The 25681-nt window shown below is 46.4% G+C and overlaps 2 protein-coding genes and 1 pseudogene across 3 annotated transcripts in view; all 3 read left to right on the plus strand.

Moving 5' to 3' along the window:
- Window positions 1–914: 914 nt before the first annotated feature.
- On the plus strand, window positions 915–1396 carry LOC117069254 (annotated as a pseudogene).
- A 60-nt stretch (window positions 1397–1456) lies between these two features.
- LOC117070784 (ribosome biogenesis protein BRX1 homolog) lies at window positions 1457–2979 on the plus strand. The gene is given in 3 exon segments (XM_033190370.1): window positions 1457–1664; window positions 1980–2385; window positions 2387–2979. Coding segments are annotated over 3 exon segments (1074 nt in total). The 5' UTR covers window positions 1457–1492; the 3' UTR covers window positions 2883–2979.
- Window positions 2980–4011: 1032 nt separating this feature from the next.
- The window catches only part of TGM5 (transglutaminase 5), a 35194-nt gene continuing 13524 nt past the window's right edge, over window positions 4012–25681 (plus strand). Inside the window, exons 1-6 of one of the 2 annotated variants that reach the window (XM_033190368.1) lie at window positions 4012–4125; window positions 11913–12092; window positions 12172–12444; window positions 15162–15280; window positions 18214–18342; window positions 18911–19088. In XM_033190368.1, coding sequence (XP_033046259.1) covers window positions 4116–4125; window positions 11913–12092; window positions 12172–12444; window positions 15162–15280; window positions 18214–18342; window positions 18911–19088 — 889 coding nt within the window. In that variant the 5' untranslated portion in view covers window positions 4012–4115. The remainder of the gene's footprint in view (window positions 4126–11912; window positions 12093–12171; window positions 12445–15161; window positions 15281–18213; window positions 18343–18910; window positions 19089–25681) is intronic. The other variant, XM_033190369.1, reaches the window with a different exon arrangement.

Consider the following 25681-nt stretch of genomic DNA (forward strand, 5'->3'; position numbering starts at 1 on the left):
TTGGAACTTCAGAAAAATCACTGGTGACTCATTTGGAGAAAGGGTGAATGGGAAACCGGTTAGGAGTTGTCCAGGTAAGCAGGGGCTTCCATGAAGGCAGAGCAAGGGGCACAGTTTCAGGACAGCATCAGGAATTGGGCTGGACTGATGGGCTAAAGGGAGGTCAGGAAGCTGGGAAGTACAAGGTGGCATGCAGGTGTCCCCTGGAGTGATGGATGGACAGTGTCCTCACTCACCAAGACTAGACTTGCAAGAGGAAGGGCAGATATTTTGAGAGGAAGGAGCAAGGGGAGGAGTTCCATCTGGGCTCCTTAGCTGTGAAGTGTCCAAGGTTCCCCCAGCAGAGCTGTCCAGCAGAAGGTGCCTCTGCAGTACACATTTCTGGGGGTCCCCAGTGTCACGCGGGAGCCAGTGGAGTGAGAAGAGAGGAGATGGGGACAGATCCCTGGGAGGCACCAGCTCGAGGAGGGAAAGCCTGTAACAGGGACTGAGAGGAAGAGGACAGTGTGGATGGGGAGATAGGCAGACAACCAAGAGAGAGAAGTCTCCTCAGCCCAGGAGGAGTGGTCAGTACTGGCAGGGCTACAGGAGGCCTTGCCATGTAAGAGCAGGAAAGGCGCCCAGTGCCCAGCCCTCAGAGCCGGGAGGTGAGCGTGGCGTCGAGGCAGCCGTGAGACAGAAGGCAGCCCACAGCGGGTGAGGGGTAGTGGGAGGCAAAGCAGTGGGCAAGGAGCTTGGCCGAGAAGTGGAGTTGAGAGAAAGGGCAGGGGCTGCCAGGGAACTGGGGATGAGAGTTGAAGGTGGATGTGCTGTGTTAAAATAGTGAACTGCATTTGTGCACATATACCCTATAAGCTATAAGAGGTGAGTGGGGTGTGGATCATGGGCTGCCAGGGTCGGTGAAGGATACCAGGATGGCTGGGTGAAAACTTGCTCTAAAAACCGTTGACTGGGTAGCTTTTGCAGAGATGATACCCCGTAACCAAAAGGCCACTGCAAATTCCCTGAAATCCTGGAATGAGACCTTCACCTCCAGGCTGGCTACTTTACCTGAGAATCCACCAGCTATTGACTGGGCTTACTACGAGGCCAGTGTGGCCAAAGCAGGCTTGGTGGATGACTTTGAGAAGAAGTCTAATGCCCTAAAGTTTCCTGTACCAGAGGATAAACATACTGCCCAGGTGGATGCTGACGAAAAAGAAGATGGGAAAACGTGTGCTGAGTGGGTGTCGCTCTCAAAGGCAGGATTGGAGAGTATGAGAAACAGCTGGAGAAGATGAGGAACTTAATTCCATTTGATCAGTCCACTGAGGACTTGAATGAAGCTTTCCCAGACACCAAATTAGACAAGAAAAAGTATCCCTATTGGTCTCACCAACCAATCAAGAATTTATAAAATTAAGTCCAGGAGAGCCACGGAACCATAGAGATCGGAAAGAGGAGCGAGCGGCAACGCCGGAAAACAGGCCAAGAGCGCAGGCGGTAAGGCAAGATGGCGGCAACCAAGAGGAAACGGCGTGGAGGCTTGGCAGTTCGGGCGAAGAAGCCAAAAAGAAACGAAAAAGATGCCGCGCCGCTGGCTAAGCGGCACACCACAGCAGAGGAGGTGGAGGAAGAAGAGAGGGACCGGATCCCAGGCCCCGTTTGCAAGGGCAAGTGGAAAAATAAGGAACGGGCCGGGCGCGGTGGCTCAAGCCTGTAATCCCAGCACTTTGGGAGGCCGAGACGGGCGGATCACGAGGTCAGGAGATCGAGACCATCCTGGCTAACACGGTGAAACCCCGTCTCTACTAAAAATACAAAAACTAGCCGGGCGAGGTGGCGGGCGCCTGTAGTCCCAGCTACTCGGGAGGCTGAGGCAGGAGAATGGCGTAAACCCGGGAGGCGGAGCTTGCAGTGAGCTGAGATCTGGCCACTGCACTCCAGTCCGGGCGACAGAGCGAGACTCCGCCTCAAAAAAAAAAAATAAAAAATAAAAAATAAGGAACGGATTCTCATCTTTTCTTCCAGAGGAATAAATTTCAGGACAAGATATTTAATGCAGGACTTGAGAATGTTGATGCCTCATTCTAAAGCAGATACTAAAATGGATCGTAAGGATAAGCTATTTGTGATTAACGAGGTTTGTGAAATGAAGAACTGTAATAAATGCATCTATTTTGAAGCTAAGACAAAACAAGATCTCTATATGTGGCTTTCAAATTCACCTCATGGACCATCTGCTAAATTCCTTGTTCAAAATATTCATACCCTTGCTGAACTAAAGATGACTGGAAGCTGTTTGAAAGGTTCTTGGCCCCTTTTGTCTTTTGACCCTGCTTTTGATGAATTACCACATTATGCTTTGTTAAAAGAACTCTTAATTCAGATCTTTAGTACACCACGGTCATCCCAAAAGCCAACCATTCGTGGACCATGTGTTTACTTTCACCATTTTGGATAATAGGATATGGTTTCGGAACTTTCAGATCATAGAGGAAGATGCTGCTCTTGTAGAAATAGGACCTCGTTTTGTCTTAAATCTCATAAAGATTTTCCAGGGAAGTTTTGGAGGACCAACTTTATATGAAAATCCTCACTACCAGTCACCAAACATGCATCGGCGTGTCATAAGATCCATCACAGCTGCAAAATACAGAGAGAAACAGCAAGTGAAAGATGTGCAAAAACTGAGAAAGAAAGAGCCGAAGACTCTTCTTCCACATGATCCCACTGCAGATGTTTTTGTAACGCCAGCTGAGGAGAAACCAATAGAAATACAGTGGGTAAAACCAGAGCCAAAAGTTGATTTGAAAGCAAGAAAGAAACGGATTTACAAAAGGCAAAGAAAAATGAAACAGAGGATGGACAGTGGGGAAAAAAATAAGTCAATGGAAACCTGATTTGTTTTTCAATTACTTTATATTTATTTTGTATTCAATGTGTAAATACTTTTATTATCTGATACTATCTTATGTCTAATTAGTTAGTGTAGCATTTAGAAGAAACATTAAGATCTTAAAATCAGTGATTATCTTTTTCTAAATAAAATATCACCAGAATTCATAAAAAAAAAAAAAAATTAAGTCCAGGAAGAAGCTCTGGCCTTTATATTACACCTTCTGGACATTAAAAATAAAAATACTTATACAGTTTTTTTTTAAAAAAGCTGAGTGGAGACAGAGAGAATTGAAAATACAGAAGGGAGGACAATGCTGGTGAATGACGTTCCCAAGAGAGAAGGACCCACAAAGCAGGGGATGTGGGGAGAAGTGCCCAGGGCACAGAAAGACAGGGTGGGCACGGGGGTCCCACCCACTCCACAGGCAGAGCCCTTCCCTCTCCTGCCCTCTCTCTCCTTCCACCTGCGCTTTTCTCCCTACGAAAGGGCTTGTGCCTTTCTTCCTAGGATCAAGGCCCTTGCTCACCTGCATTCCCGCCCTCTCACCTATTTCCAAACCTCCTCCACAAATTTTCCCAATTTTTCTTCCTCTATTTTATTTGTGATTATTTGCTTTTATTTGTGATTTGTCCTGGACCTGCCAGGTCTCACGCAAGACAAGGCCACTGCCAAAGCTAAATACAGTGAAATCATATCAAAGGAGATTCAGACAGAGTGGGTTCTGTTTGCATTTAATGTTCAGAAAGTGACTTTTCAGGATAAGAGAAAGGCCTTGGTTACCTAGCAGGGTTCTCAGCTCAGTGAGGTGCCTTTACGGTGTGAACAGTGTCTTGGGACCCTGATGCGCCTTCCAGCAGCCCCCTGCATCCCTCTGGCGGGGCCATCAGCTCGCTTCTCCCTTCTGACTTCTCCACCACAGCACAGCACCTGCCTGGGAATGCCCTATTGCTCAAGAGCTATCAAAGGCCCACATGGCACAAGGCTGTGACAGTTCACCAGCTTCCACACCTCCTCTCAATCCAGCAACACCGCCAAGAAAAACCCGAGGGCAAGTGAGCAAACCAGTTGTGATCTGCTTGGTAATCAGGTGGCAGTGCGGCAGTCCAGCCCCGCCTTCGGTTCTCCTGGAGTCTTCCAATGGAAGGGGAAGCAGACACTCTGGCACCAGTTTGCTGAAGCTCCAGACCGCCCAGCTGTTCTGTGGGGAGCATCCCAGGAACCGGAGGCAGCCACCATGGCCCAAGGTAGGGAAAGCCCCTGTGGCCACTGGAGTTCAGGTACAAAGAGGACAGAGACAGACTGTAGGAAGTCAAGGGGTGGAGGGTGTATTCAGAGAAATAAATAACCCCAGAAACCTCAGTATTCATTGGTGGCTTGAGAACCACCAGTGTAGAGGCTGACAGGTAAACACAGCCACACAGCCGCATGCTAACATGCCTGCCTCCGTAGCCAGGTGGGACAGGGCAGGACCAGGGATGAGGGGATCTGGGTTTCTGTCCTTCTCAGCTACTAGCTGACCCTTTGACATTGGACAAGTCACTTCGCCTCTAGTTTCCAACCCCCTTGCCTGAAAAAGGAGGGATTGGATCAGACAATCTTGAAATTGTCTTCCAGCTCTTAAGTTCTCTGAATCTTCATATCTTCTCTTCTTCCTCCATTTCAGAGGGTCTATTTCTTATCTTAGCTAATCTTCCCATCGCCAGCCTTCTCGCTATATCATCCCCCTCTCTCTGGAAAGAGCTGCTATGAAGATTAAATCGTTAGTTGAAATCATTCAGAGGAATAAGCTTTCAACTTCCTCTACAACTGTAACAGCCTTACCTTTATTTATTACTTTTTTTTTTTTTAAGACGGAGTCTCACTCTGTTGTCCAGGCTGGAGTGCAGTAGTGTGAGCTCAGCTCACTGCAACCTCCGCCTCCCAGGTTCAAGCAATTCTCCTGCCTCAGCCTCCCGAGTAGCTGGGGTTACAGGTGCGCGTCACCATGCCCAGCTAATTTTTGCATTTTTAGTAGAGACGGGGTTTCATCATGTTTGTCAGGCTGATCTCAAACTCCTGACCTTGTGATCCTCCCGCCTCGGCCTCCCGAAGTGCTGGGATTACAGGCGTGAGCCACTGCACACGGCCCCATATTTATTACCTTTTGTGTTTAAATTTTTGTTTTAAAATTTTCATAACTTTTAATTGCACAAGAAATATAGGAATACATAGTTGGAGTAAAATAAACCAATAATTATAGATATAGTCTATCTATAGACTATAGACTATAGTCCTCTGCCTGCCATCCCCAATGGCAGCCTCATCTCCAGAGTGAACACTGTTACCTGTCTTTTGTCTGCACATTTACATTCAGACATATATTTACTCAATGTAATACATAGGATTAGCATGTGTGGTCTTTTTTGGTATATCCATGGTATCATCATGTTGTATGTATATTTCTGCAACTTGATTTATTTCACTACACAGTATGTCTGGGAGCTCTGTCCATACCAGTCAGTACCTATAGATCTACCTCAACTTTTCCCATAGTATCAGTGCAAGTAATTTCTAATCCAGTCCCCTATTGATGGGCATTTAGGTTGCTTTCAATTTTCCAGTTACACGAGCAATATTGCAAGGAACATCCTTATCCATGCTTCTGTGTGCTCATGTTGCTCGTGTGGGAGTGTCTTTCTAGGATAACTACGAAGATCACTTACTTTAAAAAGTTTTTTTTTTTTTTTTTTTTTTTTTTTTGAGACGGAGTCTCGCTCTGTCGCCCAGGCTGGAGTGCAGTGGCCGGATCTCAGCTCACTGCAAGCTCCGCCTCCCGGGTTTACGCCATTCTCCTGCCTCAGCCTCCCGAGTAGCTGGGACTACAGGCGCCAGCCACCTCGCCCGGCTAGCTTTTTGTATTTTTTAGTAGAGACGGGGTTTCACCGTGTTAGCCAGGATGGTCTCGATCTCCTGACCTCGTGATCCGCCCGTCTCGGCCTCCCAAAGTGCTGGGATTACAGGCGTGAGCCACCGCGCCCGGCCTTAAAAAGTTTTTCTACTATCTCTGTTTATTTCCTGATCATTTCACCCAATTCTCTTCTCACCTCAAGGAAAACAAATATGCCCAGTAGTCAATGAACCTCCTATTTGAATAGATGGCACCTGGGCTGAAGAGTCATCCCTGTCTTAGGCAGGGATTAACATGGCCCAGGATGTCTCTAGAGAATGGAATTCTGCCCCAGCACTTGCTGCCAGGCAGATGCTGCCATGCCTGCTGAGTAGCCTGAGTCATGTGCCCAACCTGAACTGCAGCCAGTTAGTGCTGTCTAATCAATTGGTCTCCAAAAGGGGTGAGCTTCTTTTTCCACTATTAGGTAAAAGCCAAGTGCTTTCTTAGCTGGCAGTGGGTGTGGACATTTTTTTGATCATGAATGAAAGTCAACAGTGGGCAACAGCTGTTGGGTGATGGGAAGACCACTGGACTGGGCTCAGGAATCTGGTTTAACCGTAGGCAAGATATTTAACCCACCTGAACCTTAGTTTTCTCATCTCCGAGTGTGGAAGACATGACATTTTGTCCCTCCGAGGATGTGATGAAGATTAAATGAGATAACTGTTCTAGCATACCTGGCACAGTGCCTGGCACATAGTAGACAGGCCCTCAATAAGATGTTGATTAAATCTGAAATCTGAAATAAGTACAGGGTGATTTTGCAAAAGATAGAGAATTCTATTCAACCTAGCAAATCTGAGTACCTACAATATGCTGATCATTATGCTTAATTTATTTATAATGAAAAACTAGTTTATGAAAAAGATGTGTGTTAAAGTAATCAAAAGCACTCAGAGATTTAAGACAAAGTTTAATATTTATTAGAGTATTTTGGTACAATTTGGTTCATATTTGTTTATAACAATTTTATTGAGATATAATTCATATACCATCAAGTTCACCTTTATAAAGTTCACAATTCAGTGGTTTTTCTTTTTCTTTTTCTTTTTTTTTTTTGAGACGGAGTCTGGCTCTGTCGCCCAGGCTGGAGTGCGGTGGCCGGATCTCAGCTCACTGCAAGCTCCGCCTCCCAGGTTCACGCCATTCTCCTGCCTCCGCCTCCCAAGTAGCTGGGACTACAGGCGCCCGCCTCGTCGCCCGGCTAGTTTTTTGTATTCTTTAGTAGAGACGGGGTTTCACTGTATTAGCCAGGATGGTCTCGATCTCCTGACCTTGTGATCCGCCCGTCTCGGCCTCCCAAAGTGCTGGGATTACAGGCTTGAGCCACCGTGCCCGGCCTTCAGTGGTTTTTCATATACTCACAAAGTTTTGCAAGCATCGCCACTATCTAGTTCCAGAACATTCCGTTACTTCAAAAAGAAATCCCATACACATTGGCAGTCACATCCCATTCCACCTTTCTTTAGCCCCTAGCAAACCCTAATCTACTTTCTGTCTCTATGAATTTGCCTATTCTGGACATTTCATATAAATATAATCATATAATATGTGTCTTTTTATGTCTGACTGACTTCTTTCACTTAGCACAGTATTTTCAAGGTTCATCCATATTTGGTATGTTAAGCATTCTTTTTTTTACAGCCGGATGACATTCCTTTGTATGACATATCATTTTGTTTATCTGTTCTTCAGTTGATGGACAATTGAGTTGTTTCTACTTTTTGGCTATTATGAATAATACTGCTATCATTATTCAGGTATTATATGAACGTGTTTTCATTTGTCTTGGGTATATACCTGGGGATGGAATTGTTAGGTCGTATGGTAACTCTTTGTTGAATGTCTTGAGGAACTTCCAGACTGTTTTCCAAAGTGCTGCACCATTTTACAACCCCATCAGCAATGTATGAGGATTCCACTTTCTCTGCATCTCCACTAACACTTGTTATTATAGTCATCCTAGTGGAGGCAAGATGGTATCTCATTTGTATTTCCCTAGGACTAATGATGTTGAGCATCTTTTAATGTACTTATTAGCCTTTTGCATATCTCCTTTGGAAAAATGTGTATTTAGGTCCGTTGCCCATTTTAAATTTGAGTTGTCTTTTTTATTGTAGAGTTATATGAATTTTTTAAAAAAGTATTCTGGATATAAGTCCCTTACCAGATATATGATTTACAAATATTTCCTAACATTCTGTGGGTATTCTTTTCACTTTCTTGACGATGTTCTCGAAGACAAAAAATTATTATTTTGATGAGGTCCACTTCATTTGGTTTTTCTCTCACTGCTTGTACTTCTGCTGTCATATCTGAGGAACTGTTGTCTAGTCTAAGATCACGAAGATTTATGTCTATGTTTTCTTCTAGGAGTTTCATAGCTTTAGCTTTTATGTTTAGGTCTTTGATCCATTTTGAGTTAATTTTTAATAAATTATGTGAGTTACGCATCCAACTTCATTCTTTTGCATGTGGATATCCACTTGTCCCAGCACCACTTTTTGAAAAGAGCATTCTTTCCCCCATTGAATTGTCTTGGCACCCTTGTCAAAGATCAATTGCCTGTAAATGTGAGTTTCTTGCTAGACTCTCAGTTCAGTTCCACTGATCTATATGTCTATCCTTATGCCACTACCACATTGCCTTGATCAAGAAGTGCCACTCCTCTAATTTTGTTTTCGCTTTTCAGTGTTGTCTGGCTGGTATGGATCCCTTGTATTTCCATATGAATTTTAGGATCCACTTGTCAATTTCTACAAAATGGCTGTTGGGATTTTGTTAGGGGTTGTGTTGAATCTGTAGAAAAACTTGTTATTTTAATGATATTGCCTTCCAATCCATGAAGATGGAATGTCTTTTTATTTATTTAGGTCTTCTTTAATTTCTTTCAATGATGTTTTGTGGTGTAGGTTTTGCACTTCTTTTGTTAAATTTACTAAGTCATTCTTTTTGATGCTGTTATAAATGGAATTGTTTTCTCAATTTTATTTTCAGGTTACTCTTTGCAAATGTATAAAAATACAATTGGTTTTTGTATATTGATATTGCATCCTACAACCTTGCTGAATTCATTTATTAATTCTAATTTTTTGGTGGGTTCCTTAGGATTTTCTATATACAAGATTATGTCACATGTAAATAGAAACAATTTTACTTCTTTCCAATCTGTTTGTCTTTGATTTCTTTTCTTTTTCTTTCTTTCTTTTTTTTTTCTTTTTGCCTAATAGCCCTAGCTAGAACCTCTAGTAGAATGTTAAATAGATGTGACAACAGCAGACATTCTTGTCTTGTTCCTTATCTTAGCAAGAAAGCATCCAGTCTTTTACTATTAAGTATGGTATTGGCTGTGTGCTTTGGAGTGCAGTGGTGCGATTTGGCTCGCTGCAACCTCCACCTCCTGGGTTCAAGCAATTCTCTGCCTCAGCCTCCCGAGTAGCTGGGATTACAGGGGCCCACCACCACGCCCAGCTAATTGTTGTATTTTTAGTAGAGATGGGGTTTCACCATCTTAGCCAGGCTGGTCTTGAATTCCTGACCTTGTGATCCACCTGCCTCGGCCTCCCAAAGTGCTGGAATTACAGGTGTGAGCCACCGCACCTAGCTGGAAGTCCCCTTCTATTCTTAGTTTGTTGAGTATTTTTATCATGAAAGAATGTTGGATTCTGTTGAATGCATTGGTTCACTTTTAAAAAGTCTAAATACAACCAAGACAAAGCAGCTAAGTCTCTGTACTTATTGGCTTATATCTAGAGGCAAAAGACAGACACATAAAAAAGTAGCTAAGAAAAACATCTGGGGCCAGGCGCGGTGGCTCACGCCTATAATCCTAGCACTTTGGGAGGGCGAGGCAGGCGGATCACAAGGTCAGGAGATCGAGACCATCCTGGCTAACACGGTGAAACCCTGTCTCTACTACAAAATACAAAAAATTATCCAGGTGTGGTGATGGGTGCCTGTAGTCCCAGCTACTCGGGAGGCTGAGGCAGGAGAATGGCGTGAACCTGGGAGGCGGAGCTTGCAGTCAGCCGACATCATGCCACAGCACTCCAGCTTGGGCGGCAGAGTGAGACTCCGTCTCAAAAAAAAAAAAAAAAAGAAAAGAAAAACATCTGAACACCTCATCCTAATCCTTACATGTTTATATAAATGAACACATGAGCCTAGCATGTAAATTAACTTGTCAGTTAAGCAAATGAGCGATTCAGTTAAGTGTATAGCTCAGTAGGTGATGGAAAGAAGGGTTGGCCAATTGAGGCAGGCTTCATAGAGCAGGTGGGTATCAGAGGAGAGTTGGAATTTGGTTAGAGAGTGAGGGGCCATTCTGAGTTGGGGCTATAACAGCAAATACAAAGACAGGGATTTGCTTGGGGATAGATTGGCTAGAGGAGAGGGCCAATGCTGGGAATGATGAGAAGTGAGAATGCAAGAATAAGCTAAGGCCAAGTATGAAAAGTCGTGTCAAGTTAAGGAGTGAGCCTTTTATATGATAGACTGTAGGAGATCTCAGAACTTGTAAAGCAAAAGAATGGCATGATTAAATTGTCTTGAGGAAAGGTAATCTGATAATGCATTAAGAGATGGGAGATGGGGAGAGAGACAGGAGGCAGGAGACCTCATGGAGGCTATTATGGTCACTAGGTATGAGAAGACATTGGAATTATGTGAATGTGGAAAGGGATGTATAGACACTAGAGATATTTTAATGGCAGGCGTGAAGAGAGTTAGTGACATGTGAATGGGCATAGGCTGAGAAGGAGATGGGTGAGCCAATGGTGATTTAAAGGCTGTGAGCCCACCAGGTGACTGGGACCATGGCAGAACCATGGTCAAACATGGAAAAATAAAAAACAGACCCTTCTGGCAGAGACTAGTGAGGTCAGTCTGTGTTTTAGCAGAGTCTCCAGAAGGTTGGGAATGGAACTTTCTTTGACTGTCATCAGCATCCAAGCTCCCAGGGCACTGAGCACATGGCCTGTGGTGGTCAGAGAGCCAGCAGATGGCCGATGGCTCAAGCCTGTAATCCCAGCACTTTGGGAGGCCGAGATGGGCAGTTCACGAGGTCAGGAGATCGAGACCATCCTGGCTAACACAGTGAAACCCCGACTCTACTACAAAAATACAGAAAAACTAGCCGGGTGAGGTGGCGGGTGCCTGTAGTCCCAAGGAGGCTGAGGCAGAAGAATGGCGTGAACCTGGGAGGCGGAACTTGCAGTGAGCTGAGATCCGGCCACTGCACTCCAGCCTGGGCGACAGAGCGAGACTCCGTCTCAAAAAAAAAAAAAAAAGAGAGCCAGCAGATGGCTAAAAGAAGAGCAGCTAGCGGCCAGGCACAGTGGCTCACACCTGCAATCCCAGCACTTTTGGAGGCCGAGGCAGGCAGATCACGAGGTCGGGAGTTCGAGACCATCCTGGCTAACATGGTGAAACCCCGTCTCTACTAAAAATACAAAAAAATTAGCGGGGTATGGTGGCGGGCGCCTGTAGTCCCAGCTACTTAGGAGGCTGAGGCAGGAGGAGAATGGCATGAACCCGGGAGGCAGAGCTTGCAGTGAGCTGAGTTCTCACCACTGCACTCGAGCCTGGGCGACGGTGTGAGACTCCGTCTCAAAAAAGAAAAAAAAAAAGAAGAACAGCTAGTCCAAGGAAAGTTAACCCCAGGGTAGCTAAACCGAGGAGTAGCTCCCCAGACCTGCAGGCTAGTACAGGGGCAAGTGAGACTGTTAACTTGAGTCCAAGAAAGTGGATGCTGGGGTGAATCTGAAGCCATGTGAGGCTGAAGGGAGCAATCAGACTTGGCCAGGTCTACAGAAGGACTTGGACAGAGGCAGAAAACCATGCCCCTCCGGAGTGTGTAAGGGAGAAGAAGATAGAGGGTCAGAGAGAGAGGAGAGGAAGGAAGAAAGAGGAACCTGCATGCCTGGAACCTCATTAAATCCTTATCCTTACCCTGGCAGGCTGATCTTACAGACTCTATTTTACTGATGTGGAAACTGAGACTCAGGCTAAGTTACTTTCTCAAGTTTGCAGAACTAGTAAGTGGTAGGTAGGATTGGCTCCACAACCCCACTCTTTTGTCTAACCCTGGCTGCCCCATTGCAGGGCTAGAAGTGGCCCTCACAGACCTCCAGAGCTCCAGAAATAATGTGCGGCACCACACGGAAGAGATCACTGTTGACCACCTCCTTGTTCGCCGGGGCCAGGCCTTCAACCTCACCCTGTACTTCAGAAACCGGGGCTTCCAGCCAGGCCTGGACAACATCATCTTCGTGGTTGAGACTGGTAAGAACCCCAGCTGGCTCACAGGGGCTAATTGTGTGTGTCTGGGAGGGGATTTTCGAGGGTTTGGAGGTCGCCATAGAGGGCCTCGGCTCTACTTCCCTCCTAGGACCACTGCCAGACCTGGCCTTGGGGACTCGGGCTGTGTTCAGCCTGGCACGCCATCACAGCCCCAGTCCCTGGATCGCCTGGCTGGAGACCAATGGGGCTACCTCCACAGAAGTGAGCTTGTGCGCTCCTCCCACGGCGGCCATGGGTCGGTACCTCTTGAAAATCCACATCGACTCCTTCCAGGGGTCTGTGACGGCCTACCAGCTCGGGGAGTTCATCCTGCTCTTCAATCCCTGGTGCCCGGGTAAGGCAGGGTGCCCATGCGGGGCCCTCCTTTCTCTTCTGTCAGTGCTGCCAGAGAGACAGGCTCAAGGATTTCTAGACCCAGCTCCCGGGCCACCCCAGAGCCTCCCAAATTCCCTGCACTCAGCATCCGCCCCAACCACCACGAATTAGGGCAGAAAACCTTGCTATTCATTTACTTATTTAGAATTTTCAAGTTATAAACCAAATCATCTTTGCTTAAACAGAAAAACTGTTACAATTAAGTTTGATCATGAATAACATCTACCTTCATCATATATTTTTAAGTTAACTAGAGTTTTTTCGTTATAAAAGTAATGAATGCACTGCATTAAGTATTTATGGAATGAAGGAAAGGGTTTAAAGAAAAGAAAGAAAAGTATAAAGTAAAAAGTAAAGCCTCCCAGTCTCTAAGTTCCATTCAACAGCAGTTCTATTCTTCCAGATTCCATTCACCTTCAACATTTTCTTTTGTAGTTTTACAAAAGTGTTCTATGCTTAATCGAATACGTACGCCTGTGTGTGTGTGTGATTCTATAATACACAGTGTAAGTGAGATTATGTAATACATACCATTCTCCAGCTTCTTTTTTTTTTTTTAATTTAACAATTCAACTTTGGGCACATTTTCCTATCGGAGCATTCTTCTTAACAGCTACAATTATTCCACTGTTTGGATGCACTAGATATTTTTAACTAGTCCTCTATGGGCATTTTGGCTGTTTCTAGTTTTGTTTTGTTTTTTTTCTTCTTCTTCTATAAACAAAGTCACAGTGAATCTCTCAAACTACCTGTCTCTCAAGCCCTGACCTCTAAATCTAGTTGGGGACAAGGCTAGATACATAGGCAGACACAAGGACATGATGTGGGCAGAAGGGATCAGGAGTAGAGAATGGATCTGCTGTGCCTTTAAGCAGAGGCCAGACTCCCAAGTCTGGCTTCTGATTTAGGGGACGATCCCCTTCCCATCTTCCCTCTCTTTCTACCTTCTCCCCCAGCCTTATCCCAAGGAGGCCTCCTGGGTCACACCAGGACCCAGAGTCCTGGCTGGGTTCTAACACCTCTAACCACTTCCCACTTCCCTGTCCCTGAATGGCTCAGAATGCTCACCCATCAGCCAGGTGGAGAGACCCTGCCATGGGATCCAGGAGGGCCAGTCGACTGTTTTCCCTGTCTCTGTCTTCTCTCTCTCTCTCTCTCTCTCTCTCTCTCTCTCTCTCTCTCTCTCTCTCAGGGCCTTCTGAGCAGTGGGGAGAAAAACGTTAATGGTGGGGCCTTCTCTCTTGAGCTTGTGCCACACCCAGGCCCTGGGGAGACCCAACACTGGGCCTAGGGTTGGTGGGGGCTGAAGTGCCCTCTGGTGCTGCAGGATGGGAGGGTATTGGCTGGGAAGCCTCACCCTGTAGCTCAAGCCACTGCTGGCCCTGGCTGAGAGGAGGGGGCTGTGTGGTCTCAACCATAAACCTGCAGCTTCTCGCCACACTGGCCCAAACCCTCAATAAAATACATCTCAGCAACGAGGCCTCCTGCACCAGCCTCCTATCAGGCTGTGTCTGAGGCTGCCTCTGAGGAGGGCACCTTTCCCTCAGGGTCAGGCAGAACTTCCAGACAGTTCCAGAACCCTGTGAAGAGGACGTCTGAGCCCATGGCCTTTTGTTTGCTTGTTCTTCACTTTAAAAATATAATTTTTAACTTTTATTTTAGGTTCAGGGGTACATGTACAGGTTTGTTATGTAGGTAAACTGCACATCACAGAGGTTTGGTTTGATGTACGGATTATTTTGTTACCCAGGTAATAAGCATATTTCCTAACAGATAGTTTTTCAACCCTTACCTTCCTCCCACCCTCCACCCTCAGATAGGCCCCTCAGGTAGGGCCCATTACTTTCAATGGCAAAAACTGCAATTACTTTTGCACCAACCTAATGTTAAGATATTTTTGAATTGGCTTCAAAACCCTCTGTTCATATGGGCAGCATGTGTATGTATGTATATATATATATACATTCGTGCTATAAACATGGTTCATAATCTGTAGAGACTTCAGGTATCACATACAGATTTCCATGTCCATGTACATGATTTTGCTGCCTTATGTCTCTATGGTATGGAATTCCGCAGTGGAGTTGTACCGAAGCTAACTAACTACTCCCCAAGAATAGGGCGGTAGGTGGTTTCCAGCTTTGCAGTATCACAAACGGCACTCAGATGAACAGCTTAGTGTCTAAATCTTTGTGCACATATGAAATGCTTTGCCTGGATTAAATACCTACAAAAGGAATAATGAGGTCAAGGCCAACCCTTAAGGTCTGGTTTGCTCTTTTCCAACCAAGATTAGTATAGCGGAAAGAGCACAGAATATGGAGCCAGCGGGCTGTGTTCAATTTCCAGCTCTGTACTGATGTGTGATTTGGGCAATTTACTTAATCACTCTGAGCCTGTTTCCTCAACCTTAAAATGGGGATAGGATATAAATGTGCTTTGTAAACCAAGAAATTCCACCAAAGGCGAATTTTTATTATTCTACCTCGTGTTCATCTTGAACCTGTCGGTGGTGTTGGGAGCGTGGACTCCCTAAGACCCACCACGTCGTGCTCCTCTTGGTGTCGCCAGGGACCCTTGCTCCAGAGCTGTTTCCTCTGGGACTATGGGGATGAGAATGGGGCAGGAAGGGAAAGGCGACTTTTCTGCTTCGTGCCCTCCCACTCTGGTTCCTAGAGGATGCTGTCTACTTGGACAGTGAGCCCCAGAGGCAGGAGTATGTCATGAATGATTACGGCTTCATCTACCAAGGCAGCAAGAACTGGATCCGCCCGTGCCCCTGGAACTACGGACAGGTGAGTCTCAGCCCTGCTTACGGCCCATCCCGGCCCTGAGCTTGTGGGGAGAGGGAGCAAGGCGCACGTGAGGTTCACCTAGAACTGCTGACCAACGCTAACTAAATGGCACGAGGAAGATGTGTGTTGTGAGCCCAGGTTGCCCGAGGAGCAGCCATAGGGAGTGAGAGGGTCTGTCCTTTGCTGATCATGTCTGATTTGGACAACAGGAGTTAAGGGAAAGGGCAGTGAAAGGCCCGTTACCCAGGAATTCCACTGAGCATGAGGGTGAGGATGGAGGGCATGACAAGCACCACGACAGTGATGATGGCATTTGGGTTCATTAAACTGTTTTTCCTTTGGGGTCCCATTTTCCACTCTCTCACTTCATCCTCACAACCCCTGGTGACTGACCCTAGCATCAATTCTGTCCCACCAAGGACAACTTGCCCCTGAACGTTTCAGCCAGAAGCAGGACTGATGAGCCGCAATGCATCTCCCTCCCTGTGGCTATTGTCTCTCTATTTACGTGTCTTTTTGATAAGATATCTTTTTAATTATGAAAGTTAATACATGATTGTTTAAAAAGCTTTGCAAAGAGACATTACAAAAGTGGATACATGAAGGTCATCCCAAGCACTGTCACCAGCTTGGTGTGTGTTCCTCTGCATTTTGTTTTCTACACACATTCTAAAATGCTACTTTATATGTAAAAATAACATCATATTAATTGCAATGCTCTGCACCTCCTGCCTTTCTAAAAGCCTGCCTCTCTTTTCAAATTCAGCCTGCAGCAGGGGCTTCAGGCAGTCCAGCGCCAGGCAAAGAAGAGGGCTCTCGAGGCTGAGCCCCACGCCAAGAGCACTGTGGGAGGGAGGGATCAGCTCTCGGCCACTCAGAAGGCTGTCAGCTGGGAAACCCTGGGGATCCTTGTGGAGCCTTGTCTCAGCTTCATATGAATTCCTCCCCTGGACCTGCCCAAATAGAACTCCAACACATGTGTCCTTCCAGCCCCAGCCTGGGCCCAGGGTTGGCTATAGCCAAGATGAGAGATAGTGGCCTCAACTGGCCTCAACTCACATCCCCGGTCCTCACTCAACATGGGCAGATTGGGCATCGTGGCGAGACCTGGACAGGAGTTGGCTGCCATCTGTGAGAAACAGAAGTGAGGGGTTGCTGCTTTCTCAGCCCTGGGTCCCTCTGTTTCTGTCTTTCTTTTTTTGTTGTTGTCTTGTTTTTATTTTTGAGACATCATCTTGCTCTGTCACCCAGGCTGGAGGGCAGTGGCGACATCATAGCTCGTTGCAGCCTTGACCTCCTGGACTCAAGTGATCCTCCTACCTCAGCCTCCTGAGTAGCTGGGACTAAAGGCATGCCCCACTACGCCTGGCTAATATTTTTAGTTTTTGCAGAGATGAGGTCTCACTATATTGCCCAGGCTGGTCTCAAACTCCTGGGCTCAAGTGATCCTCCCATCTCGGCCTCCCAAAGTGTTGGGATTACAGGTGTGTGCCATCGCACCTGGCCTATTTCTGTCTTTCTTCTTCATGAAATGTATATTGGTTGCCTGCTCAGTGTCAGGCAGGGTGCTAAGTGCTAGATATATGAAAATGAATACAACATTGTCCCTGATCTTACAGTGTAACGGGGACTCAGACACATAAACAGGTCACTTATCATACAGTGGAACATATAAAGACTGAGAGATAGGGGCACAGTGTTCTGAGAGCCAAGGGGAAGAGCTCTTGGTTGGGCATGGGAGTATCATGGAATCTTCCCGGGAGAGGAGATGTTTGAACTGAGTTAGCCAAGTGAAGGATGGTGGGAAAAACATCCCAGACGGAGGGAAGGCATGAGCAAAGACATGAGGGTGGGAAACGGTTCGGCCCACTGCAGGAATCTGGTGTTGCTGAAGAAATAATGGCGGGGATGGAGGGGGCGGGGGCGGCGATTATTGAGACCTGAGGCTGCAGAGGTAGGTTGGGGCCAGGTCTGGGAGGAACTTATGTGCCTACTGAAGGAGGTCAGAGCTTTGATTCTCTAGGCTGTAGGGGGCCTTTGAAAATTGTAAAACAGAAAAGTGAGCTGATCAGACTATCCTCTGGGGAAGATTGATCAGAGAAGCCTCCTAATTCTGCGTGTTGCCCAGTGTTATACAGGAGTGAATGCATTCTTTTACACGCGTTCTACAAGGAGGTACAGAGTTCGTGTAATGTGCTGCGCACCACGCCAGGCCTAAGGTCCAGAGTTGTGAAGGGAACTGGACTGGAGCAGTGCCGAGACTCAGGCAGGAAAAGACAGACTTGACTACACCACGTAGCCGAGTCTCATGAGGAGAGGGACATACCCAGGGCTGTGGAGCTAAAGCAGGCTCAGGCTCGGGGAAGGCCTCACAGGGAGTGGCATTCACACCAAGTCTGAAGGACCAGGAGGAGCCAGCCTACCTTGGGTGGGAAATTCCCTAACTCACATGTAATTAGTCAGCCTAGAGCCCCAGTGAATCACGAGTGCCATGGCAGGTTGGCAGCCTCACTTCAGCAGCAGCTGCCAATGCTAAGCTGGGTCAGCAAGTGAGTGTGGAAGCAGGGGCGATGCGGTTTTGGTAAGAACACCCCCTGGGGCTCTAGGCGTGTGGGGATTGAGAGGAGAGGAGGAGCCTTTCCAATCGGTCAGACTTACTGGGGAAAAGCCCAGAACAACCCAGGAGTAGCAACAGTCATCTGGAGTGAAGGGGAGGGATTTGGTGTGCAGGGCATACACGCCAGTGGAATTGTGACCCTAGAGCTTTGAAACCCCACACCTGAATGGGAGGAGATTCATGGCTGTTCTGTTTGACACAGTTACCTTCCAAGTGAGTTTATGTTCCACTGGGGTTGACGGGGGAAGTCATTACTTTTTACATATTCCCACGTGACAAGCATGGGTACCTTCCCTCTCGGCCTCTCCCCCTGAAGTTTGAAGAGAAAATCATAGACATCTGCCTGAAGCTGCTGGACAAGAGCCTGCACTTCCAGACTGACCCAGCCACAGACTGTGCCCTGCGGGGAAGCCCCGTCTACGTCAGCAGAGTGGTGTGTGCCATGGTGAGGTCCCTGGCGTGCCCGGGGAGGGAGGAAGCTATGCAGCGGGAGCCCTGCCCACTCACAGTTGTCCCCTGCAGTGGGTGAAAGAGGGACCCTCTGTCAAAGCCATCTTGGATGAGACTGACGCCAGAATGTGGGTGACAAGTTTTCTCAACCGAGCTCTGAAACAGCTGGGTGTGGGTCCTCACCTCTGTGAATTCCAAATTACCTGTTTTGAGAACGGGTGAGTGTAGTTCCGGTTTGCGAAATGGTCTTGTTGTTTCTAAATTTCCTCTTTTCTGAAGTGTTTTTTAAAGGTCTCACAGGTAGGCTCCAGCTTTGCAGGGGATGGGAGGACACAGGTAAGGGGTAGATAGGAACATAATAATAAACTAATTCACAGTGGAGCAAAAGTCAGAAGAGTCAACACCCATCCTTAGTCCTCCCCAGCAAGTCTGGAAGTCCGCAGCAAAATGCTGGTAAAGTCTCTCCTCTGTTTCTCAGGCCCATGGCTCTTTCAAGGCAGCCTATACATGACATGTTGAGGAAATGGATGCTTCTAACACTTCTGTATATGGCTTCTCTTCAGATCAACAGCAATGATGACAATGGGGTGCTCAATGGAAATTGGAGTGAGAATTACACAGATGGCACCAACCCTGCGGAGTGGACGGGCAGCGTGGCCATCCTGAAGCAGTGGTATGCCACAGGCTGCCAGCCTGTGCGCTATGGGCAGTGCTGGGTCTTTGCTGCCGTCATGTGCACAGGTAGGATGTAGAAAGGACCCCATGAAAAGGTCGAAAGTATAGCAGCTCATGTATGAGCCTTCTGAAGCATTCCCATCCCAGTCCCATACAGTTCACACCAAGGGACATTTGGAAGGAGGCCCTTTCCCTCTCTGAAATGTCTCGACCAGGCACGGTGACTCACACCTGTAATCCCAGCACTTTGGGAGCCTGAGGCAGGTGGATCCCAAGGTCAGGAGTTCAAGACCAGCCTGGCCAAGATGGTGAAACCCCATCTCCACTAAAAATACAAAAATTAGCAGGGCACTGTGGCAGGCACCTGTAATCCCAACTACTCGGGAGGCTGAGGCAGGCGAATCACTTGAACCCAGGGGGTGGAGGTTGCAATGAGCCAAGATCATGCCACTGCACTCCAGCCTGAGTGACAAGAGTGAGACTCCCTCTCAAAAAATAAATAAACAAAATAAAAAATAAAATGTCTCATCACGGACCTCAGACTGCACATGTCTGGGCTTATGTCAGACAATGGTTCTGAAGTGACAGTCACACGTCCCAGGACACCTGACACCCTTGCTTCTTCTGAGCTTAGGCAACCTACCAGCATATTCCTAAGAGCCTGGCTGGGAACTGTCTAGGTTCGAGACAGAAATGAGATGACAGGCTGAGTAATTAGAAAACTACAAACTGATTAGTGTCCTTTCTGAGCACAGAGAATGGGCTCAATGAAGATGTGTACATGCAAGGGAAACGTGAGTTAGGGCTGTGGTGTGGGCCATGGGGCCAGAGCAAGATGGCAGCCCAAGGAATGAGCTTGAATTTGGAGTTGTTGAGGGCCTGATAGCCTTACTCCGGCCAGAGGGTTAGGGGAAGGGAGAAAATGTGAGGTCAGCTTTTCAGATAAGGAATGGATACTACATTAGTAGAGGAAAAACTGAAAAATACATATGGGGAAAAGACAGCAAATGGAAGTTGGTTTGTGGGTGACAAGAGGAGGAGATAAGGAGGAAATCATGAGGGGGTGATACTTGGAAATGAGTCACACACTGGAGGTGAAAGGAGGAGGCCTTCTGCCTCACCCAGGGCCAAGTGCTTGCTCCGGGTCCTCACCCTTGCCCTACCCCACACCCAGGCCAGCGCTCAGCCTCTTGGCTTGCGCATCCTGATTAGGGTGGCAATCAGAAGGTTATTTGTTGTGTTAAGCTGGGGAGAGAGGCCAAGCAAGGTTTTCGCTCACAGGACTCTTTAGGGGAATCCAGGAGTGCCAGATCTGCCCATAACTTGGTGTTTATTGGGGGTTCAGGCCTTCCGGGTGGAATTTCGTGTGTGACAAGGTTTAGTGCATTTCGTGTGCTTGTATATACTGGGCTCATCTCTGGGCTGTTGGAAGAATGCAACTTCCCTGAAGGAAGCTCAGAGAGCCCCAGGCATCTGTCCAAGGGCACGAGGAGGCATTGCCACCGAGAGAGAGTGACTTTGCACAGTTGATGAGAATGATCAGTAAGTCCCAAGCTTACTCCTCTGCAGCTGCAGAGCCAGCTCTTGAGTTGATTGAGTTGAGTTGGATGAGTTGAGTGCCCAGGTATAAGAAACAAGGATTCCACAGCTTTGAAACTCCAACTCATGAAGATTTTGGTGAAGTGAGAGGTCTGAGTCCTTCAGGAAGCAGGCACAAGACTGACGGGTAGAGACTAGATCTTGTATAAGATAGAGAGGGAACCTTCCAGTGTGTGGAAAAGCCTAGCATCTAATGGATCAGGTATGTGTGTGTAGAAGGAGTGAGCCAGGTTTGGTCGGGTGTGGTTGTCTGGAACTGCTTGATGAGAGAAGTGGAGCCAGTGAATGGAGATTATGCAATGACAGTAGACCAATTAACATGTTTGTAAGAATCATGGCCCTTTAGTGGCCTGGAAAACAAAGGGTTGGTCAAAGTAGGTCAAACGTGGCCCGGTCCCCTGTAGCTCAATCAGCACCAACCTTCCCCAGAAGGGTTACCATGTTATATATTAATAAATACAGCAGTTTGAAAAACTCATTCCTTCATCCAGCAATGAGTCGTTATTCTACACCAGGGACTCACTGTGTTCCAAGAGCTCTTGAATACAAGATGGGTAAGACCCAGCTTCTGTCTTCAACTAAAGTTAAAATTAACGATTTAGTCAAACTCCTTAACCTCAAACAGTTCCCAAAGCATGTTTTTTGAAAACATATATGTTGTTATTTCATAGCCACAGTAACTAATGTTTATTGGGGACTTCCTTTGTGCCAGAGACTGCACTAAAACTCTGATGGCCTAGCGTAGCGGAGAAGCATGTGGACTCTGGAGGTAAGATGCATGAGGTTGTATACCAGCACTACCATTAATCGGCTGAGTAACCTTGGTCAAGTCATTTAACTTGTGCCTCGGTTTCCTCAGATGTACGGTGGGGAAAGTAATGGTACCTACCTTATAGGATTATTGAAGGGATTGAGTGACTTCATACTGGAGAATGCTTAGAATAGTGCCTGGCTATAGTGAGTGCTCAGGAAGCATCAGTTAGGGTCATCTTGTCTGATCACCTAAATGACCTTATAAGATGGGACCTACCATCTCCATTTTTCAGAAGAGGAGATTGAGTGGTGGAGCCGGTCTCATACCCGAGTCTGGCTGGCTCTTCAAGCCATGTGCTAACCATCGGGCCTTACCACCTCATGAGCATTGCTAGCAGCTGCCATTAATCCAGCACTAAGTCCCTCAGGAACACACTGGGCACTTTCACTTTTACTAATCCTGACCACCACCTGCAGTCAATATCATTATAGCCGTTTCACAGATGAGGAAGCAGGCTTAAAGTGACCTGGGGACTCTGGTCTGACTCAGATGTGCATCTCCCCTCTACAGCCCTGCCTCCCGGGTGGCCTTTCTACGTGTTGACACATTGACTTCAACTTCCCATAGAAAAACCACAAAAGGAGGCTTTGTGTGCATCAAAGATGAGGTTATAATTTTTGGGGATGTGCTGTGTCCTTGGCATCCATTTAGTTGCCTGTTACTTGAGAATTTTAGAGAACTCCCTGGCCTACCCTTCCTGTGCCCAGGGCCAGGCACCCTAGAGCTCTAGGCTCTCAGGCTCTTCCTGTTCTGGCAGTTCACTCTCTGACAAGGTTGGAACCCTCAGCTCTTGGCTGAGGTCTGGGAAGTAGCCTGGATGCCTTGCACGACAGCAAGAGAACAGAGAGAACAGTGATGTTTTGTTGCCTGAAAACTCCCCAAAAGCCAGGTGTGGAAAAGCCACCTAGTGTATAATTTCATATATATGAAATGTCCAGAGCAGGCAAATTCATAGAGATAGAAAGTAGAGTGTGGTTGCTTAGGGCTGGGAGGAGGGGATAGTTGGGAGTGACTGCTAATGTAATGAGGTTTCCTTCTGAGGTGAAAATGTTTTGGAGTTAGACAGTAGAGATTGTTGCACAACCTGTGACTATATTACAAACCACTGAACTGTACACTTTACAAGGGTGAATTTTACGGCATGCGAATTATATCTCAAGAAAGTTGTTTGAGAAGAAGCCAGGCATCCTGGGAATATGCCTGGTCTATTCTTGCCCATAACTGCGTGGGGTTGGAAGTGGGGTAGGGGAGAGCAATGACTTGGGCTGAAGGTTGGGAGGTACTAATGTGTGACTGTAAGTGGATGTATAGCACCATCCCTCTTCTGTAAAATAGGGTCCAAGGTCCCAGGGGCTCTAAGGGGAAGCGGAGATGGGAAAGGGTGTGGGAGATGGGAGGCTGCCTGGTTGGGACTGCGACTGGGCCCTCCTCTTAAACTAAAGCAACCCAACTTGCATGTCTTTTATACATCAAATCCTCACTTATGATGGGCTTGCATATAGAGCCCTCTGCTTAATGCTTTTTTGAAAACCCCTGAGCTAGATATTATCTAAGATTTTTCTAACTCAGTTATGTAGGGGCCTTTATAAAGTATCCCATCTTCATTTCAACACAGTAACTCTTGTTCTTATTGTTTTTACCCTTACGTCTCAAAGAAGGAACCGCAGCCAAGGCCCTGGTGCATTATTTTACCGCAGCCTTTTCTTAGATCCCAGTTCAAACTCTTTTGTGCAATGCCTTGGACTAAACACAAACCTGCCTTATTTTCCACTGATTTCCATTGACATAAGATAGCATGGAATGTTCCCTCGTAAGGTTGTTGACTAATACACGGAGAGTAGATAGAAAGATGTCTGGCACGTAGTTTTATCTAAATGTTAGCTATTATAATTAGTCTGGTACTGTTTTAATCTCTGCCTCTTGGGCTCCAGGGGTTTGGTTGGGTCTTATTCAAAAGGTGTTTCAGCCTGGTGCGGTGGCTCCCGCCTGTAATCCCAGCCCTTTGGGAGGCCAAGGCGGGCGGATCACGAGGTCAGGAGATTGAAACCATCCTGGCTAACACGGTGAAACCCTGTCTCTACTAAAAATACAAAAATTAGCCAGGCGTGGTGGCGGGCGCCTGTAGTCCCAGCTACTTGGGAGGCTGAGGCAGGAGAATGGCGTGAATCTGGGAAGCGGAGCTTGCAGTGAGCCAAGATCACACCACTGTACTCTAGCCTGGGCAACAGAGCCAGACTCTGTCTCAAAAATAAAAATAAATAAATAAGTTGTTTCTAGCTATCCCTGAAACTTCAGTTCCCCTCTCTCCCACTTTTTTCCCCTTTTATTTCCTTTCTTCCTTGGAACGTTTAGAGTTAAGTTAACTATATTCCTCATTTCATGGCACTTACCATAATTGGTCTGCTCAGGCCCCTCTTTTGTAAAAGGCCCTTCTTATTAAAATCAATTAATTAATTTCCTTTTATTTTATTTTATTTTATTTTATTTTTTGAGGCAGAGTCTCGCTCTGTCGCCCAGGCTGGAGTGCAGTGGCGTGATCTCGGCTCACTGCAAACTCCACCTCCCGGGTTCATGCCATTCTCCTGCCTCAGCCTCCTGAGTAGCTGGGACTACAGGTGCCCACCACCATGCCTGGCTAAGTTTTTTATATTTTTAGTAGAGACGGGGTTTCACTGTGTTAGCCAGGATGGTCTCGATCTCCTAACCTTGTGATCCACCCACCTCGGCCTCCCAAAGTGCTGGGATTACAGGCTTGAGCCACCGCGCCCGGCCTAATTTCCCCCTTTTATCTCATAGCCCACTTCTATTCACCTCTCTGCATGATAGGGAAACATTTTCATGTGTTTAATATGTAGCACTGTAGTTGGATGTGTTTTCACAAAACAATCATATTATTATCTTTGTGTAGTGTTTTATTCAGTATGGTTTTGGTTTCATGTATTGTATTTGTCTTTTATATACATATGTATATAGTTTTATTTTTATTTATTTTTTAAGGCCAGTGTGTATTTTTTATCCTTAGAAGTTCCACTGAGTCTTTTTTTTTTTTACCTCCCATTTCTCTTCTCGTTATGTTCTTGTTTTTCTGTAACTCCTCTCGAGCACTTTGAGCATATTTATAATATATAAAATAGCTCTTTGAGGTCCTTGTCTCCTTTTTTTTGAGATCAGCTTTTTAAAAAATAATTTCAACTTTTATTCTAGATTCAGGGGGTACCTGTGCAGGTTTGTTATGTGGGTATATTACATGATGCTGAGGTTTGGAGTATGAATGATTCATCACTTTGTGCTAATTTCATGATCTCTGGCATTTCTGAATCTGGTTCTATTGATTAATTTTTTTTACAGGCTATGGGTCATATTTTCCTGTTTCTTTGCATGCTTACCCATTTTTTATTGTGTTATGCTCTTAAGAACTGAATTTTGTTTTATTCCTTTAAAGGACTTTGTGCGGTACAGCAATAATAAATTCCTTGCAGATTAATTTGAGCCTTTGAAGGTTTTTTTGTTTTTTGTTTTTTGTTTTCTTTTGAGACCGAGTCTCTCTATTGTCGCCCAGGCTGGAGTGCAGTGGCGCAATCTCGGCTCACTGCAAACTCCGACTCCCGGGTTCAAGCTATTCTCCTGCCTCAGCCTCCTGAGCAGCTGGGACTACACGTGCCCATCACCATGCCTAGCTAATTTTTGTACTTTTAGTAGAGGTGGGGTTTCGCCATGTTGACCAGGCTGGTCTCGAACTCCTTGAGGTTTGCATTTAAGCTTTGTCTTGATGGCTCCAGAGTGGTCTTTACCCTAAGCTTAATTTAGCCCCACTACTAAGTCATGCCTCTTCTGAAGGCTCTTATCAAATGCCCAATGTATTATGAGGCCTCTCCACTCTATTGCTTTATCTGGCCTCCTGGAATTTCATCCCCAGGCTTGCACAGATCACCACTCAGCCAAAGACTTGAAAGACCCCTCTGCAGATCTCTGGAATACTCCCTCTGTTCAGCTCTCTCCCCTGCATACACTCCACCCTGCAAATTTCAGCCCTCTAGGCTTCCCTCAATTGTGATCTCATCTCGTTAACTCGATAAGACTGCTGAGTTCTTTTTGCTGAGTGCCTGTGTGGTGGCCTGGACGCTGCTCTGGGAAGTCCCTCAGTTGCAATTTGTCTATTATTGTTCTCATGATCATACTAGAAGTATGTATTTTGGGGAGGAAGACAACAAAAGTAGTGCTTCCTGTTCACATAATATCAGGGGTA

Source organism: Trachypithecus francoisi, unplaced genomic scaffold (assembly GCF_009764315.1).
Source record: "Trachypithecus francoisi isolate TF-2019V2 unplaced genomic scaffold, Tfra_2.0 Lachesis_group3, whole genome shotgun sequence".
NCBI classification, from domain to species: domain Eukaryota; kingdom Metazoa; phylum Chordata; class Mammalia; order Primates; family Cercopithecidae; genus Trachypithecus; species Trachypithecus francoisi.